At 44.9% G+C, this 19,100-nt stretch overlaps 1 protein-coding gene across 1 annotated transcript in view; it reads left to right on the plus strand.

The window, feature by feature from the left end:
• The first annotated feature begins 407 nt into the window (after nt 1–407).
• Nucleotides 408–19,100, plus strand: part of NEB (nebulin) — a 149,868-nt gene continuing 131,175 nt past the window's right edge. Inside the window, exons 1-15 of the mRNA XM_054380962.1 lie at nt 408–479; nt 1,828–1,893; nt 4,430–4,474; nt 7,158–7,367; nt 9,025–9,132; nt 10,893–10,997; nt 11,838–11,942; nt 12,050–12,154; nt 13,004–13,108; nt 13,987–14,091; nt 14,807–14,914; nt 16,277–16,393; nt 17,111–17,212; nt 17,300–17,407; nt 17,500–17,604. Of these exons, the coding sequence (XP_054236937.1) occupies nt 1,861–1,893; nt 4,430–4,474; nt 7,158–7,367; nt 9,025–9,132; nt 10,893–10,997; nt 11,838–11,942; nt 12,050–12,154; nt 13,004–13,108; nt 13,987–14,091; nt 14,807–14,914; nt 16,277–16,393; nt 17,111–17,212; nt 17,300–17,407; nt 17,500–17,604 (1,461 nt within the window). The 5' untranslated portion in view covers nt 408–479; nt 1,828–1,860. The remainder of the gene's footprint in view (nt 480–1,827; nt 1,894–4,429; nt 4,475–7,157; nt 7,368–9,024; nt 9,133–10,892; nt 10,998–11,837; nt 11,943–12,049; nt 12,155–13,003; nt 13,109–13,986; nt 14,092–14,806; nt 14,915–16,276; nt 16,394–17,110; nt 17,213–17,299; nt 17,408–17,499; nt 17,605–19,100) is intronic.

Raw genomic sequence — 19,100 nt, forward strand, 5'->3', positions numbered from 1 at the left:
GTTCAAGGCCTGCCTGGATGTGTTTCTATGTGGTCTGCTTTAGGTGTTCATGCTCTGGCAAGGGGGTTGGACTTGATGATCTTCAGAGGTCCCTTCCAACCCCTACCATTCTGTGATTCCCACCTGTGAATGAAGAAAATGTCCCTTGTTTTCCATTCTGGGGCTCCCTCTGATTTGCCTAGGGATCCATTTCAGCTGGGACCTGGTGGAGTTCAGTCAAGCTCTGCTGTGTTTTGGCTTTCCTTGGGAGCACAGAAGCACCCAGCTCCCTTCTCCTTCATGTTGCTGAGAACAGGTGGCCTCCTGTGGGGTCACCAAGTATATTTTGGGCTGAAACTCGAGCAGGCTGGAGCCAGATTGGCTGTGCTAGCCACATGAGTAATTAGGAGCTGATACACCAAGCTTGTTCTCGCCTGGTGCTGCTCAGGAGGGAAGGCTGGAGAGGCTTTGCTCCTAAGGATATTTACTGGATGTTGCTGGTAAGAACATTTACATCCCATTTCACTTCTTTTCCTTAGAATGGGGTCTTGAGCTGTTTCCTGATCCTGTAGGATTTAGGGAGTAGAAGTCAGGTTTTTCTGTCAGGATGACCGGTTGCAAATTCCAGTAAAAGAACCTGGAATTCACTTTTGGGAGCATAATTGAAAGTTATAATAGGGGCAGCTGGTAGAGATTGTATCCTTGTATTCAATCTCTGCTTCTTGATTTTTATTCATAACCTTTGGCCTACTTTTTCCACACAAGATGCTGCTTATTAATGGGAGTTATTGTAGTGATTAACATTCTGGGTTAACCAATTGATTAATTTTTTTTTTGGGGGGGGAGGGGGTAATTTCTCTCAACACATTGGAACTAAGAAGGGACAGTATTCCATGTCCCTATATTTAACCTGCAGTACTAGACTCCACTTGCCTCAGAAGGAATTGCAGCTTAGCCAGCTAAACAAAACCACCCCTGTCATTTGATAGTATTGGTTTTCATGGCAAATATCTTTGGACTCAGGAACAGCTGTTCCAAAGCCTCATCCCCTACCAACATTAGAAACAGGGCTGCAGTCTCTGGTGGAAAATTGTACCTTTGCCTCACAGCAAAATCATTGCATTAATTAATTTGTTTAAAGGTTTTGATAGCAATTTGTACTTTGTAAGTCAGCCAGCTGTATGGATTTTCATCTTTTTTTAGGTCTGAAGAAATAGGAAGCCATAAGAGCTAAAAAAAAAACCAAAACCAAACCCTCACAGAACATCTGTATAAGCTAATGCTGGGAAAACACAAATTGCTTCATTAACCTAAGGTCACTGAAACCCAAACACTTGCAATCTTTTCCTGCATATGTCTTTATCTATAAATGAACATAGAAGACAGAGAGAAAGCTCCCATTCAAACAGGAGCTTAAGTAATGTAAGGAAATAATGGAGAAAAGTTGCAAACAAATGAAAATATTCTTCCTGTCATCTTATTGTGATGAAAAAGAAATAATAATCAGACTTCAAGAAATCTCTTCCTCTGGTTTTGGAGTTGTTTGGCTTCTTTTGTTTGTTTTTAATTCCAGTATTGATGTCACAACTATTAGAATATTGTCCTAGATTGTGGTTCATATCAGCATGTTTGAAACTTAACCCAATGCTTTCCCATAATGGTCAAAATAATGCCAGACCCAAACAACTTTCTGGGGTTCAAGTTCTTTCCCTAATTAGCCAACAAGGTTGGAATAATCTGATTAGTTGCTAACCATGGCCCCAGGTGCTTTATGAACCTGAATAATAGCTTTTCACAGTCCTTTCATTCTTGGGCTAATATTGTCTTATTCATTTGCTGCTTGACCAGTGAGTAGGGGAGAGACAGAAGAATACCCTCAAAATGGAGGAAGAAGAATATGAGGAGGTTGTGGAGGTAAGAAGAAAGTCTGAGTGTAGAAATATGTTTCCTGCCTTGTGGATGAAATTTATTAATTGCTTTAATGAGATGTTGCTCATCAGCACTGATGGTTGCTTGCTGTTTGCTCTCTGAAAATCAGGGTGCTGTTAGATGCCTGTTAAATGGTTTAATCAATAAAAAACAGCAACAACAACAAAATTGCTCTCAGTGGAGCAAAGTCTCTCTGGTTCCTGTCATAGTTTCTCTGCTTAAATAAGGATTGTTACCATTCCACACTCCTGTTGCAAGGCTTTCTGATTACTCTTCTGCATAATTATAGATGCAGAGGGCCATCTCTTTTCCCTCCTGGCTTGCCCTCTGTCATCCAATCCATGCTAGAGAGGATGACTTTGGAAGCCACTTTCTAGCCTCCCCTCTGTGCCCACTGCAGTGCAGAAATGCAGCAGTTTGGTGGCACCCAGTTATCACTAACCAATTTAACCTTGAAAGTTGCAGAGATGAAGCTAGATTTAAAACTGTAGATATCCATGGAGCTGCATCAGGGATTGATCTGTTGATGGGGCATTTAAATTCACAGTTCTATGCCTCACAGTTTAGTCCTAGCAATCTGTTTTAAAAAAATCTCTGGGAACTGGAGAACCTACAACTTGATGTTATGAGTGAGTTCTATTGGAATGAGTTTGTTACTGGAACAGGTAAGAGTAATAGTGTTGTCTTACCTGTTGCTTTATTTCTATTCTGAAATGAAATTGTGTTATGAAACACATAAATGATTATAACCAATTGCTCAGTGTTTTCACAGAATCACAGAATGGTAGGGGTTGGAAGGGACCACCAGAGATCATCCAGTCCAACCCCTCCTGCCACAGCAGGACCACCTAGGGCAGGTCACACAGGAACGCACCCAGACAGATCTCGAAAGTTTCCAGAAAAGGAGACTCTACCACCTCTCTGGGCAGCATGTTCTAGGGCTCCAGCACCCTCACAGTGAAGAAGATTCCCCTCATGCTGAGGTGGAATCTTGTGTTTCAGCTAGTACCTGTTGTTCCTTGTCTTGTTACCACCAAAAAGAGCCTGGACCCTTCATTTTGATACCTACCCCTCAGATATTGATAGATATTAATAAGATTTCCCCCTTACCCTTCTCTTCTCCAGACTAAACAGCCCCAGGTCCTCAATCTTTCTTCATAGGAAAGATGTTCAAGTCCTCCCATCATCCTTGTAGCTCTCTTTTGGACTCTCTCCTGCAGATCTCTGTCTCTCTCAAACTGAGGAGCCCAAAGCTGGACACAGTATTCCAGGTGTGGTCTCACCAGGGCAGTGTGGAGGGGGAGGAGAACTTCCCTAGACTTGCTGTTTGAGGAAAAGGAGAATCTAGTACAAATGTGGACATCTCCCAGCTCTTTATCTCTGCACTACATTCAATGGACTGTTGATTTCAGACAGTGTGACAGCACTGAGCCTTGACTGGCTTCATAAATTTCAAATAGTGAATGAGAGAACATCTTGCCAGTTGAATGAGTTAAAGGTGGTTTGGGAGATAAGTGTTACTGTTCAGAAAGTCCTTTACACACCAGTTACAAACACAGCAGGCCTTCATTGCATTCCCTATTGCCATGCAATTGTGCTTCCTGAGCTTTGTGTGCTCTCTGTAACAAAATGTACCTTTATTTTTTGGTCAATGTTTGTTTGTTGCTGCTGGAATGGTTCATAGATTCACAGAATGGTTTGGGTGGAAAGGGAGCTCAAAGATCATTCACTTCCAAACCCCTGCCATGGGCAGGGACACCTTCCACTAAGTTCAGGTTGCTCAAAGCCTCATCCAACCTTGAACAGCTCCAGGGAGGAGGCATCCACAACCTCCCTGGACAACCTGTGGTATGTTGGGGTTTTGTCTAAACAGCTTTTTATGAGCTGACTGCTGCTATGGACAAAGGGAGGCCAGTCAATGTTGCAGATGGTACCAGTGAATGTTGGAGACCTTGGCTACTTTAGGATGACTTCTGAAGTAGTCTCCCACAGTCTTCTTATCACCAAAGTTATGAGATGTGGGATGGAAAAGTGGACAAAAAACATGGGTGGCAAATTGACTAGGCTGCTGAGCTTGGAGTGGTGCTCAGTAGTACACAGTCTAGCTGGCAGCAAGTAATGATTGGTGTCCTTCAAGGATCTGTAGCTAGGAAGAACTCTAAGTGCAGCCTTAGAGAGAGGAACTTACTGCAGTGCTCTCACTGTGCCAAACACTTGGAAAATGCTGGGGTTTGGAATGCTTCTTCTTTCTTTTAGAGTGGGCATCATTGTCTTTACTCTTGTGGGTAAAACTTGATAATGATCCTGCATTAATTACTTGGGGGTGTGATTATTTGAGGAATATATGGCAAAAATCCAATCATTAATGCAAAAACTGAGCAGGTGCTCAGAATTACTGAGGATGCCAATGTGGCTATGTAGGAGCTGATGAACTACAGCCCTGTTTCTCCAAGGCTTACCAGAAGATACAATTTGCTCTTCTCCATGATCTGAGCTAACAATGATTTTTTTTTTTTAATAGTACTACATTGAAGAGACAGTTATTGAAGAAGGTGAACCCCATGAGGTAAAAGTCCCTGTCATGTTGCATGTGGTGTGTGCCTGCATGTAATTGATGCATAATGCTCAATCAGTGACCTTTTGTGTTCTGAGGTCTAGTTTTTCATATAAAACACACAAACATCAACCAACACTTGATTCTTAATGCTGTATTTCCTCTTGCAAGATCCTGTTACGGAATGATCTGGAGGAATCCTGGCTTTTTCTTGAGTATCCTGTCTGCCACTCTTTGATTTCCATTGGATGGAGCCATGGATGTGTCCATCATAGAATCATAGAATCAGTCAGGGTTGGAAGGGACCACAAGGATCATCCAGTTCCAACCCCCCTGCGATGGGCAGGGACACCTCACACTAGAGCAGGCTGGCCAGAGCCTCATCCAGCCTGGCCTTAAACACCTCCAGGGATGGGGCCTCAACCACCTCCCTGGACAACCCATTCCAGGCTCTCACCACTCTCATGGGGAAGAACTTCTTCCTCATGTCCAGTCTGAATCTCCCCACTTCCAGCTTTGTTCCATTCACCCCAGCCCTATTACTACCTGACAGCCTAAAAAGTCCCTCCCCAGCTTTCTTGTTAGTCCCCCTTCAGATATTGGAAGGCCACAAGAAGGTCTCCTCAGAGCCTTCTCTTCTCCAGACTGAACAGCCCCAACTCTCTCAGTCTGTCCTCATAGGAGAGCAGCTCCAGCCCTCTGCTCATCCTCATGGCCCTTCTCTGGACACCTTCCAGCACCTCCAGATCCCTCTTGTAATAGGGGCTGGACACAGTACTCCAGGTGGGGTCTCACCAGAGCGGAGTAGAGGGCGAGAATCACCTCCCTTGACCTGCTGGCCACACTCAGAAGAGCACTGTACTAATTTCTGTCCTGCCCTGTGCCATGCTGCCAGTCTTCATGCCTGGCCAGCAGCTATGTGCACAGGAGCTGACAGAAAGAGGTTACATGAATAAAAAGAAACACAGGCAGGAAGATTACTGAAGTAACACATTGTCAGCAATCCAATTCTTAGTACAAAAGCAGATTAGAGCACAAAGGTCAGGGCTGGGCTGGCTGCCAGAGGAGTGCCAGAGGCTCTCCAGGAAGCTCTCTGCCTTCCCAAAGGGAAGAAGGGAGAGAGGCTGATGGGCTGGGAAAGAAACTCAACCAGCTGGGATGGAAAGAAGAACAATGCCATGGAAGAGAGACAAAGAGACACAAACCAACATGGAACCCAACCCCTGATGGCAATGCTGGCACCATTGGCACCACTGATGCTGGGGGCAGGCACTGGGCAAGTCCCAGCCTGGACCCAGCAGCAGATGGGAAATGGATTCAGGAGCTGGATTCTGGAACTGCATTCAGGAACACAGGGATGGGGATGGAAGGCAGAAGGGACAGAGTCCTGCTGGGACACCAGCCAGGCAAGAAGAGGCTTGGCCCTGGGCATCCCTCAGCTTGCTCCAGAAGATGCCCTCCATGGGCTGCAATCCCTTGTTGGGCACTTGAGGCTCCCCTGTCCTGGCTGCTTCTCCCCACAGCTGCCACCTCTGCCTTGCTGCCCCCCAAGCTGTGGCACAAGCTGTGGCAGTGCCCTTGGTGTGCAGAGGAGCAAGGCTCAGGCAGAGCCTTTCTGCAGCCAGCCCTTGGCAGGACCTCTCCCCATCAGCTTCTCCCTGCTAGAAGCAGCCCCTGGCTGTGCCACCCTGCCCTGAACTTCAGCAAGTGCCTCACTGAGCAGAGCCTGAGCTGGGAAGTCACAGTCTTGACCAGAATTGGTTCTGCTCTGGCTCAGACTATCAGTATATGTTGATAAACAAGTAGGTAAATGATTTAATGGATGCTTGAATGACTGATTATTGAAGCATCACAGCTATGTCTCTGCCATGACTGTGGTCTGGTCATAAGAAAATGCAGTTCAGTAGAAAAGGTGATTTTTAGGTATTTGTTCATTTGTGCATTGTGTGTCTGGGCTGTCTCTTGTGTCCAGGCCTTTTCTTTTGCAAGAGAAAAATAATCTTTTTGTATAACAGTAACCACCTTTGACCTGCCTTCACAACTTTCAGTGGCATCTTTAGAAGCCCTGGTTCTGTGTCTTCAACACAAATTGGGCACTGAGAACATTTCTATACTTGGTTGTAGTTGCCAGTGGTCCCACCTGAGAACTCCCCAGTTTCCAGTGAGAAAAGAGGCCACAGGAGCCTTCTGAATAATTATCACAGAATCACAGAATGGTCTGGGTTGGAAGGGACCTCCAAAGGTCATCCAGTCCAAACCCCTCTGCAGGAAGCAGGGATATCCTCAACTAGATCAGGCTGCCCAGAGCCCTGTTGAGCCCCCCTTTGAGTATCTCCAAGGATAGGGCCCCAACCACCTCCCTGGGCAACCTGTTCCAGTGTTCCACCACCCTCATGGTGCAGAACTTGTTCCTAACACCCAATCTAAATCTGCTCTTCTCTAATTTGAAGCCATTGCCGCTCATCCTATCACTGCAGGCCTTTGTAAACAGTTTGATATCAGCCATTCACTTCATTCCTTGGGGGAGGGTTTTAGGTTGGGTGATCCCAATAGGAAAATTGTCACTGATTTTTGGTCTGGCAGGTGGTTCCTGGATAAGCCCTGAGCATCCTTTGACTAGATAGGGGAGGTGAAAATTGCTCACTGGATGATTTATATTTATAAACCAAGTAATTCTTTTCTTCTTTATTCCCAGGTGGTCACTGAGATCACTGAGACTATTAGCACAGACTTCACAGGTCCCAAAACAACCACCTACACAGCTGAGCCTGAAAAACCTGCTGCTGCTGCTGAAGATACAGCAGCTCCAGTCAGAAAGAAGACAATACGGACAAAAGTGGACGTGTCCAAGTTTTTGACCCCTTACCTGGAACACAGCAAGAAAATGAAGGACCTGTTCAGTGAGGTAAAGTCCTTCTTGAGGAACACCAACTTTACAAGTATTTAATGGGTACCTTCATGCTGCTGTTTCATCTCCTATATTTAATTTTGTCTTGTGCATTATTATTATTACTTGCCTGAAGTAAGGAAGTTTCCTTCTTTTAATTAGCCCCTTGCTTGCCTGTTTCCTGCTGAAGTGCATGAGGCACAAAAAGTGCTTTGAGGCAGATGGCTGAGTGCTGTCAGAGATGTCAGGTAATAGGACTCCTGCACTGCCTTCAATATTAGAGTGAAGGATCATAGAATCAGAGAATTGTTTGGATTGGAAAAGACCTCCAAGATCATCAGCCACTAACCCAACATCACCATGGCCTTTAAACCATGTCCCAAAGTGCCGTGCACACGCATTTCTTGAACACCTCCAGGAATGGTGACTCCACCTCCCTGGGCAGCCTGTTCCAATGCCTGACAACTCCTGCAGCAGCAAAATTGATCCTAATCTCCAACCTAAACCTCCCCTGGCACAATTTCAGGCCATTTCCTCTCCTTCTGTCACCTGATACTAGGGAGAAGAGACCAAGCCCCCAACCTGGCTCCAACCTCCTTTCAGGGAGTTGTAGAGAGCAATGAGATCTCCTCTCAGTCTCCTCTTCTCGACATTAAACACCCCCAGTTCCCTCAGCTGCTCCTCACCAGTCCTGTTCTCCAGACCCTTCCCCAGCTTTGTTGCCCTTCTCTGGACATGCTCCAGCTCCTTAATGTCCTTCTTGTAATGAGGGGCCCAAAGCTGAACCCAGGATGATAACATAGACTAATATTTCTTAAACAGCAAACCTCAGTATTATTTCTGATAGTGTATTTCTCCATCCCTCCATGCATACTCAAGAACAATCCTTGTGTACAGTATAGAGGAACAAGCACCCACCTAAATTCCTGACATTGGATAGCAAAGTCCAGTGAACCAATACTATAGGATGTTGTGGAAAGAGGAAACCCACTCTGCTCAGAGGCTCTTTCCTACATTCTAATGTTTGTTACCCACTAGCATTCACTTTTTAAGGTTAATGTGAGATCATAGGTCTAAGAGTGCTACCCTCACCCATGTTTTCCTTATCTTTGGTCATTAAACCAAATAAGTGTGAGTTTATCAATATCAAGCTCCTAAGGAGAATATAATCAGTTGGAAGTGACCTAAAGCAGGCTAAAGGTTCATAGATTCGTTGCTAGAATGGTTTGGGTTGGAAGGGATCCTAAAGGCCATCCACTTCCAACCCCCTTGCCATGGGCAGGGACTCCTTCCACTAGACCAGGTTGCTCAGGGCATTAAACACCTCCAGGGAGGGGGCATCCACAACCTCCCTGTGCAACCTGTTCCAATGTCTCACTGCAAAGAATTTCTCCCTAGTATCTAGTCTACAACTGCACTCTTTGAGCTTCAGTCCGTTCTCTCTCCCCTATCAGCACAAGCCCTTGCAAAAAATGGATGTTTTCTACTCTGTCAGATGGAAGAAAATCAGTTGGTTGAAATAAGCAGAACCCTGTAAATACAATATAGTGATGCCAATTTCTATTATTCCAGTATCTGCCCCAAACTCCTCTACTATCCAGATAAATAAGTCAACAATTGCTACATTCATTTCTGTGGATACATTTTAATTATCTCTGTCACTGTTTTCTTCCAGAACAAGTACAAAGAAAAGTTCATAAAAGAAAAAGGCAAACCATATGCTTCCACAATTGATACCCCAGAAATCCGGAGAATCAAGAAAGTGCAAGAGCAGCTCAGTGAGGTAGGCAACAAGGGTCAGAAGGCAAAAAAAAAAAAACAACCAAATCTTTGCTGAGTGGTAAAGCAGCAAATTGAGTCACAGTTTGAAATGTTAGAGGTGAAGTGCTCATTTTGGGGTGATGTGTATGGTGCTAAGGCAATCAGGAAGTTTGGCAGGAACAAGAGTGAGGGACACAGAGCATGACTTTTGAGTTCTGTCTTGTCAGCTGGAATTGAGACCTCTCAGGAAGGTAGATGTGATGGGGTCCTTTCTAGCTGACTCACAGCACTGCTTCATTATGCCTAAAGAGGCTTGACAGTTCCTGATCAGGAGTTACAGGCACGGGAGATGATTCAGAGATTGCATTGGGTTGGAAGGGACCCTCAAAGATTACCGTGTCCAACCTCCCTGCAGTCAGCAGGGACACCTCCAACTAATTCAGGTTGCCCAGGGCCCTGTCAAGTTTGACCTTGAATGTCTCCAGGGATGGGGCCTCCATCACATCTCTGGGCAACCTGTTCTGGTATTTCACCACTCTCATCATGAAGAACTTCCTCCTAATGTCCACCCTAAATCTCCCCTGCTCCAATGTCAAACCATTGCCCTTCATTCTATCACCACAGACCTTCTGAACAGTCCTTCCTCAGCCTTCTTGCAGGGCCCTTTCAGATACTGAGATGCAGCTATAAGGTCACCCCAGAGCCTTCTCTTCTCCAGGCTGAACAGCCCAAATTCTTTCAACCTGTCCTTATAGGAGAGGTGCTTTAGCCCTCTGAACACCTTTGTAGCCCTCCGCTGGACCCACTCCAGCAGATCCATGTTGGAGCTAACCAGTGTTCAGAAGAATGTGTGTTAAATTCTGCTGCACTCCTGACTTAAGATACTTTGAGGAACATGATGCAGCAATCCATGTGCTAATGCTGCCTGAACCTGCTGTCAAGCTGGGAGTGGTATCACTGCATCAGGGTGATTTTGTGCCCAAGCTGCTGGGCACAATGGGGTAGAATAGAATCATACTGGGTGTAAAAGACCTTTAAGATCATAAAGTCCAACTGTTATCTAACTCTACCAAGTCTGGTGCTAAGGCATCACATCTCTGCATCTTTTAAACACCTCCAGGGATTCAACCACCTCCCTGAGAAGCCTGTTCCAGTGTTTGAGAGCCTTTTCAAGGAAGAAGTTTCCTCTAACATCCAACCCAAACCTCCTCCAGCGATACCTGAGGCCATTCCCTGTCAGTCTGTCACTTGTTACGAGCCAGAGGATACCGACCCCATGTCACTCCAAATTCCTTTCAGGGAGTTACAGAGATCAGGGCCTTCCTCAGCCTCCTTTTCTCCAGGCTGAACAACCCCAGGTCCCTCAGTTACTCCTCACCAGACCTGTTTTGCAGACTGTGGTGGTCATGGTTTGACACTACAGCTGGTGTTTATATGGTAATGGGCTGTGCAGTGCAGATGTACCACACAGCATGGGGATCTCTCCATCTCCTTATACAGCGTGGAAGTACTCTGCGGAAGAATTGTGATTACAGAAGGACACTACCTCCACCTTGGACTCACAGCTCTTGAATCTGTCTCCAAGCTGCATTTCTTTCTCATTTCTTTCACAAAAAGTTGGTTTCCATAGGATCCATCTCTGAGGAACAACTAGTCCTAAATACTTTATTGAATTCAGGTTCTGGGTGTTTGCTGTGTCAAGAAGTTGCTATTCTGCTTTTAAATGCCAAACTGTCAGGTTTTGCTGTAAAAATGAATGTACTTTTTGGGTGCCTGGTGTAGGTTAAATACCGCATGGCTGGGGAAGCTGCCAGAACTATCTGCCACGTTGATGAGAAGGCCAAGGACATAGAACATGCAAAGAAGGTGTCACAGCAAGTGAGCAAGGTGAGAGAGAGCTCTGACTTTCTGGCAGGGTTGGGAATGTTAGTGGATTATGATGTTGCTGGTATGAATAAAGGTTTGAGCTCAGCAAACTAAAGCTGTGTCTGTAGAATAGTTTAGAAGCACAGGGAGAGAGAGCAGAGGAGTTAGTAAGGTGAGTATAAATATAGAATGGTTTAGGATGGAAGGGACCTTCAAGATCATCTAGTTCCAATCCTGTGCCATGGGCAGGGACACCTCCTACTAGACCAGCTTGCTCAAGGCCCTGGCTTTGAACACTTCCAGGACTGGAGAACTTCCACAACTTCCCTGGGCAACCTGTTCCAGTGCCTCACCACCCTCAAGGGGAAGAATTTCTTCCTAACATCTAATCAAAATCCAGCTTCTTCCAGTTTGAAGCCTCATCATGTCACTACAGGCCTCTGTAAAAAGTCCCTCTCCAGCTCTCCTGTAGCCCCTTCGAATCCTGGAAGGCTTCTCTAAGGTCTCCCTAAAGCTTTTTCTCCTCCAGACTGAACAACCCCAGCTCTCTGAGTTTGTCCCCACAGCAGAGGTGCTCTAGCCCTTGGCTCATCTTCATGACCTCCTCTGGACCTGTTCTAACAGTTCAGTGTCCTTGTGTTGGGGGCTCTATTGCTGGACCCAGCACTGTAGGTGGGGTCTTATGAGAGTGAGGTAGAGGAGGACAATCACCTCCCATATTAAATGCTTTCAGTTGATGTTAAATGTTACTGGTTTATGGAGTTTTCCCTTGGGAGAAAAATCTTTGTAGCAGGGAGTTAGTTCACAGAAGTCAATATTTTCTAGTGATGGAGTAACAAATGTGCTGCTCTTTCTTTCCAGGTATTATATAAACAGAACTGGGAAGAGAATAAGGACAAGTACCTGCTTCCCCCTGATGCTCCGGAGCTTGTAAATGCAATAAAAAACACAGCAATGTTCAGCAAGGTAAGAGGGGGAAAAAAAATAACAGGCCTGGGCAGCTGAAGTGCAAGAGTCATCCCACATCAGAGATGAATTCATAACGAGCATTCTGGCATTTCCCTATCGTTTAGAAACTCTATACTGAAGAATGGGAAGGAGACAAAACATTGTTCTATCCCTACAACGACAGTCCAGAGCTCAGAAGGGTGGCAGAGGCTCAAAAGTCTCTGAGTGATGTAAGTATCAAAGCTGGGTTGACAGTTGGGTGGCTGTACAGTGTAACTTGGTGGTCTTCTTGGTGGACTTTGTGTAGGTAGAAAAGCTTCACAATGCAACAGAAGGTCAAAAGACAGCAATGGGCTCTGATAGTAAGAAGACCTCCAGTAGCTCTCCAAATGCCTGGAGAAACTCTCAGGCTTGGCCCTAAGCCCAGTTTTTACTGTTGTGACTCTGCAAATCTGTCTCTCTAGAGTCAAATAGAATCACAGAATATTCTGGGTTGGAAAGGACATCCAAGGCTCATCTAGCCCAAACCCCTCTGCAGTAAGTGGGGACATTCTCACCTAGATCAGGTTGCCCAAAACCTTGTTGAGCCTCACCTTGAATATCTCCAGGGATGGGGTCTCAACTATCTCCCTAGGCAACCTGTTCCAGTGTTCCACTACCCTCATGGTGCAGAACTTGTTCCTAATATCCAATCTATATCTGCTCTTCTCATTTACCCTCGTCCTATCAGTATAGGCTTGTGTAGAAGTGAGAAGAGAAGGCAGGCATTCATGAAGCTGTGTGATTTACTGATATTTAGATAGACAGTAGTTTCCTAGATGTCCAGAAGTTCACTAGACCATGTTTATCAGGAGCAGCAGAGTACTATCCATGAAAACTTTTCCAAGGAACTGAATCTTTTCCTCTGTCTCCTACCAAGAGACTTCTCAGTAGTCCTCCAGCATACATGGATTGAAAGAGCTCACACTGCAGTAGCTGTGGAAAGAACTACTTTTATTCATGGTAGTGTTAGCAGAGTTCTGTGCTCTGGTGCTTCAGTTGGGGATTCCTCTAAGTGTTGACTTCTTTGCTGTTTTCAGATTGTCTACAAAAAAGGGCACGATGAACGGAAATTGAAATTTACTTCTCTGCCAGATCCACCTGATGTGGAACAAGCCAAGAAAGTGACAAAGCAGCTGAGTGATGTGAGTAGAGTGCAGAGCTCTTCTTTCTGCAGAAATAGCACTTTTGGAGTTAGTGAGGCAAAAAGGAAGGGAAAATAAAAGAAAAGACCAGAGCTCATATGAAGAACCCTCTGGCTTTCAGTGCTGGAAGCCAGTTCCCTTCTTCCTGAAGTGGCTCAGAGAAAATACTGGCAAGACTTAGGGGAAAGGTGAAACTTTGTTCTTGCCATTGGATTCAGTTTTCACAAAACATATCTTAATTTATTGCTCAGCATGGTGAAGACTCCCTTATCAGTCTTCTCTGGGCTAAACAGCCTCTCCTCATCAAAGGACTACTCCAGAACTCTCAGAATCTTTGTAGCCTCTGCTGGACTCTCTCTGGGCACCGCTAACAAGAGCCTGGCACTATTTTCTTCTCCCCTGCCCTTTAGTTCTTGCTGAGCATTGAGAAGATCCCCTCTCATTCTGCTCTCTAGACCAAACTAGAGGATGGATTTGGCCAATGGGCACTCTTGTCAACAGCCTGCTTTAGCCTATAGAAAGCGTGAAGCTAGAATTATGCCTTTGCTTGGAAGGAGCAGGAGCATCCCATGCAGTGGGTGCATGTGTTTGTTTACCCCTTAAAAGGCAGGTTGGGGTTGTTTTGCCCTCTGGCTGGCACCTGGGCCTTTGTCCCCCACTCTGGAGAGGATGGTGGAAGAGGGAACTTGTCCACACATGTTGGGACAAGTTTTACAGTATTTGGGGGCATAATTCTGAGCATATGGTGCCTTCACCACATACCCCTCATCCTGTCACTACCTGCCTCTGTAAAACGTGTAGCAACTTAAAGATCTTTGAAACCAAATCCGTGGACTTATGTCTTAGGGACTGAATTTTATTCTTTGATTTTGTTCTAGGTTATTTACCACAAGGACTATAAAACCAATGTCAGAGGCAAGTGGAGCCAAACTCCATGCTATGATGTTGCAGTTGCAAAAATGAATGCAGAAAATCTAAGTATGGTAAGCAAATTCTTCAGAAAATCTCTAACATCTTCATCCTGTGTTTGTGTTAATGTGGAAAGTGCTGCCTGATTTTGCCTGTTTCATAGAATCCTAGAACTGCTTGGGTTGGAGAAGCCCTCTAAGATCACTGAGTCCAACCATCAACCCAGCGCCGCCATTAAACCATGTCCCAGAGTGCCATGGCCACAGGTTTCTTGAACACCTCCAGGGATTGGTGACTTCACCACCTCCCTGGGCAGCCTCTTCCAGTGGCTGACCACTCTTGCAGGAAAAAAATTGTTCCTCATGTCCAACCTAAATCTCCCCTGGCACAATTTCAGGCCATTTCCTCTCATTCTATCACCTGATACTAGGGAGAAGAGCCAAACCTCCACCTAGCTCCAACCTCTTTTCAGGGAGTTGTAGAGGGCAATGAGGTCTCTGGCCAGTCTCTTCTTCTCCAGGCTGAACAACCCCAGGTCCCTCAGCTGCTCCTCACCAGACTGTTTTCCAGATCCTTCAGCAGCTTTGTTGCCCTTCTCTGGACCTGCCTCAGTCACTCAGTGTCCTTCTTGGAGTGAGGGGCCCAAAACTGAACCCTGAATCTGAGGTGCAAGCTGACCAGTGCTGAGTACAGGGGAATAATTTACTAAATAAGCTGCTTGGTGGATGTCTGATTTATGATGCAATTGCATTTGATAGGCTGTTATCTGTTTGTCTGTCTTCCTCACAGAGAAAATACCAGGAAGACTTTGAAAACATGAAAGACCAAATCTACTTTATGCAGACTGAGACTCCAGAATATGAAGCTAGTAAGCGAGCTTCAGAGAACATCAGTAAGGTGTGTCCAGTGTGCTGCCTGTTGGCTACCTTCAGGAGAGTTCTGCCCTCACACAATTGCCTAGATTGGAAAACACCTTTAAGTTCATCCAGTCCAATCATTCCCTAACACTGACAAGTCCTCAGCTGAGCCATATCACTAAGCAAGACATCTACATGAGTCTTAGTTACCTCTAAGGTTGGGGACTCCACCACTTCCCTGGGCAAGTTTGTACTGAAACTGTTTTATCAAGTATCTAATCTGTTTTCTTACGCACAAAAGATCTATCCCAGAATCACAGAATGACTCCAAGGATCATCTGGTCCAACCTTTCTAGGTGATAGTGTAGTTGAAATGAAATGGCCCAGCACCCTGTCAAGCTGAGTCCTAAAACTGCCCAGTGTAGGAGAATCCACTGTTTCCCTTGGAGGATGAATACAATGTCCTTTTTTTCTCATGGAGAAACATTTTCTTCTGGATTCCAATGGGAATCTCCCCAGCAGTAACTTGTGCCCCTTGCCCCTTGCCTTTTCCATGGGACTCCTTGTAAAAAGGGAGCCTCCATCCTCCTGGGAGCCCTTTATGTACTGGTCTGTGGTAATAAGGTCTTCCCTAAGCTTTCTCTTCTCATGGCTGAACAAACCCAGCTCCCTCAGTCTTTCCTCTCCTCTAGGAAGCTTCTAACAACTCCTAGCCATGCTTATCACAGAATGCACTGGGTTGGAAGGGACCCTCAAAGATTATCTTGTCCAACCTTCCTGCAGTGAGCAGAGACATCTCCAACTAGATCAGGTTGCTCAGGGTCCCAGCAAATTTGACCTTGAATGTCACCTTATGACCTTCCACAATCGTACCCATCAAGTGATTTTTCTTTCAGTGAAGTAGAATTTGCTTTGTTGTTTGTTTTTGATGGTGTGTGGTTGATTTTTTTTCAGTTGGAACAAATCAATATTCTTAACCAAACAGATTTTAGCTGCTTGAATGTGGAAGAGCTTTCATATTTTTATCTCAGTAACGTTGTGCTGGACTATCTTTTGTCCAAAGTACAGAATTTCTGTACTAGTACCTGCATCAACAAAGGCAATCTTAGGTCATTAATTTTAAGAATGTGACTATTCAGGGATGTCAGCTAATATCTGACAAATCACTATGTCTGGAGAGGGACCTAGAAGTGGGGACATAACTAACTAGCTCTTGCTTATCTTGTGTCTCTGCTTCTCATCTCCTCCCCCACTCACATTTCCAATCTGAGTGCCACCATGAATCCTAAATTAAAACCCAGGAAATCTTCCTGAGAAGCTCATGATGATAAAGGTTAGGGAGCATTTGGCTTTTAATACTGATCTTTAAATCCTCACCCTTTTTATTTTCATTCTTTTAAAGAAAAAATACAAAGCAGACTATGAGAAGAACAAAGCTATTGCAGGATATAATGTGCTTCCTGCTACAGACAACCCCATGCTGAGGCAATTTAAAGCTGCAGGAAACATACTGAGTGATGTAAGTATTATCAAAGTATTATAGAATGGGTTGGGTTGGAAGGAACCCTCAAGATCATCTAGTTCCAACCCCCCCACAATGGGCAGGGACACCTCCAACTAGACCAGGTTGCTCAAGGCCTCATCCAGCCTGGTCTTGAAGTACAGCAGGATGGTTTTCAGCCAAACTCAGTTCTTCACAAGGCTTCTCCTTTAGATCTCTTGAGTTTCACAGATCAATATCTGTCATGAGATGCCACCACCCAGAACTGTGTAGATGAAGAGAGATTTCTCCACGCAGAATGCGGCAGTAGCTGTGGCACGCTTGGGGGTAGCTAATTATTGTGTAGTTCCTGTGGAAAATGGATCACAAGGTGGCAGTTCTTCCCATCCTGCTTTAAGGAAGTTCAGCTGGTGTCAATAAGGATAAGAGATGTGGCACTTTCACACACTCATGTAGTGCTCTGGTTAGTCATTGTCATGGCTCTACTTGCTGTTTTCATCTGTCTGGAAAGAGGCTGCATATTTCTCAGTTCCAAACCCATTAGTCAGATCTTCCTTTACAAACCCAAGGATCACTGCAAAGGGTTTAAATAATCACTGGAACAAAAATGCCCTCTGATTTTCAGTCTTCTGGGAAAGCGTTTCTTTGAATCACTTCAGTTTTACTCTAGTTGGATTGAAGGTGTTGTGAGTTGCAGTGAATTCTGCCTGACCTGAAGTGATTTTTCTTTTACAGAAATTGTACAAAGAAGCCTATGAGCAATCCAGAGGAAACAGAATGAATTACTGTGACACCCCAAAGTTCCAGATTGACAATGCCATGAAGAACTTCAGTGATGTGTGTATTTGAATCATGTGGTACTGTTCAGTGCTGACCTCCCTGATTTACTTGGGTTTATCAACTTGTCTTTATTTTTTTTTCCAGGTTAAATATAAAGATTCCTACCAAAAGAATATTTTGGGACACTATTTGGGCAGCTTTGAGGACCCACATCACACACACTGCATGCAAGTGGAAGCTATGAAGAGTGATGTAAGTGTGGCAAACGTTGTTTACACCATCATGCTTCCATTTCAGAGAAAGCTCAGTTGGGGCTTCTCACTGACTGATGCTCTTATTCCTAGAAAAATTACAAAGCAGATTATGAGGAGGAAAAGACAAAATGCTACTTCCCTCAGACCATAACTCAAGAGTATGAAGCCATTAAGAAGTTGGAGCAATGTAAAGATGTAAGTACAAGACACTGGTTGTTCTACATGCAGAGTATCTCCTTCTGAGGCAGGTAGACATTTACACCGTGGTTCCAGTTCACAGATTCACAGACTGCATCAGGTTGGAAGGAACCCTCAAAGGTCATCTTGTTCAACCCTCATGCAGTCAGCAGGGACTTCTCCAACTACATTCAGCTGTCCAAGGCCACATAAAGTCTGATTTTGAATGTCTTTAGGAACAGGGCTTCAAGCACATGTCTTGGCAACCTGTACCAGAGTTTTACTGCTCATTGTGAAGAACTTCCTCCTACTGTCCAGCCTAAATCTCCCCTGCTCCAGTTCCAAACCATTGTCCCTCATCCTATCCCCACAGGCTTTTCTAAACAGTCACTCCCAGCCTTCCTGTAGGTCTCCTTCAGATATCGAAATGCAGCTCTAAGGTCTCCCTGCAACCTTCTCTTCTCCAGCCTGAACAGCTCCAATTCTTTCAATCTGTCCTCATAGCAGAGGTGCTCCAGCCCTCTGATTATCTTTGTTGCCCTCCTCTGGTCCCACTCAAGCAGGTCCATGTCCTTCCTGTGTTGAGGGCCCCATAGCTGGACACAGTCCTCCAGGTGAGGTCTCACCAAAGCAGAAGGGCAAAATCCCCTTTTTCCATCTGCTGGCCACACTTCTTTGGATGCAGCCCAGGATGCCGTTGGCCTTATGGGCTGCAAGTGCCCACTGCTGGCTCATGTCCAGCTTCTCATCCACCAAGTCCTTCAAGTTAACTTCTAGGAGTTTACGTTTGGCCTTCTTAACAAACGGAACTTCAAAGCACCACATTCATCTGTACTTTAGAGCCTTTTGTGACATCTAGTGATCAATTCAGATATAGCACCATCTGGTTTTTAACTAGTAAAAGCCATACAATTAGAGGAAGAGTACCAAAATGAAGAGTGAACCTCAGACATTTACTTGCTTAAGCCAACCTATTTTTATAGTCATAGAATTACAGAATGGTAGGGGTTGGAAGGGACTCTGAAGGTCATCAAGTCCAAACCCTCTGCTAAAAGAGGATCACCTAGATCAGGTCACAGTGGAACACATCCAGATGGATTTCTGTATTTCAACAGTATTTTAGTTGCTTTATTAATAATAATTTTATTTATCTATCAATAGTTGGAGAGTACTTGAAATAAATATCTGTATATAACATACTAACATTTATGTAGTCTCAGGTATAGGTTTCAATGTATCCCATGCTTTAAAATATTGGTATCCAAAATGTTACATTAATGGTTTAAAAATACTTCTAAAATTTTTCTTTTCTCTCTGATGATGTTAAAAAAGGACTTACCTTCACACATGGCATAACTGCTGACGAGCATAGGATGATCTGGGTTGGAAGGGACCTCCAAAGCTTATCTAGTCCAAACCCCTCTGCAGGAAGCAGGGAATCCTCCACTAGATGAGGTTGCCCAGAGCCCTGTTGAGCTTCACCTTGAATATCCTCAGATGTGGGGCCTCAACCA

Source organism: Indicator indicator, chromosome 5, assembly GCF_027791375.1.
Source record: "Indicator indicator isolate 239-I01 chromosome 5, UM_Iind_1.1, whole genome shotgun sequence".
In the NCBI taxonomy this organism is placed as follows: domain Eukaryota; kingdom Metazoa; phylum Chordata; class Aves; order Piciformes; family Indicatoridae; genus Indicator; species Indicator indicator.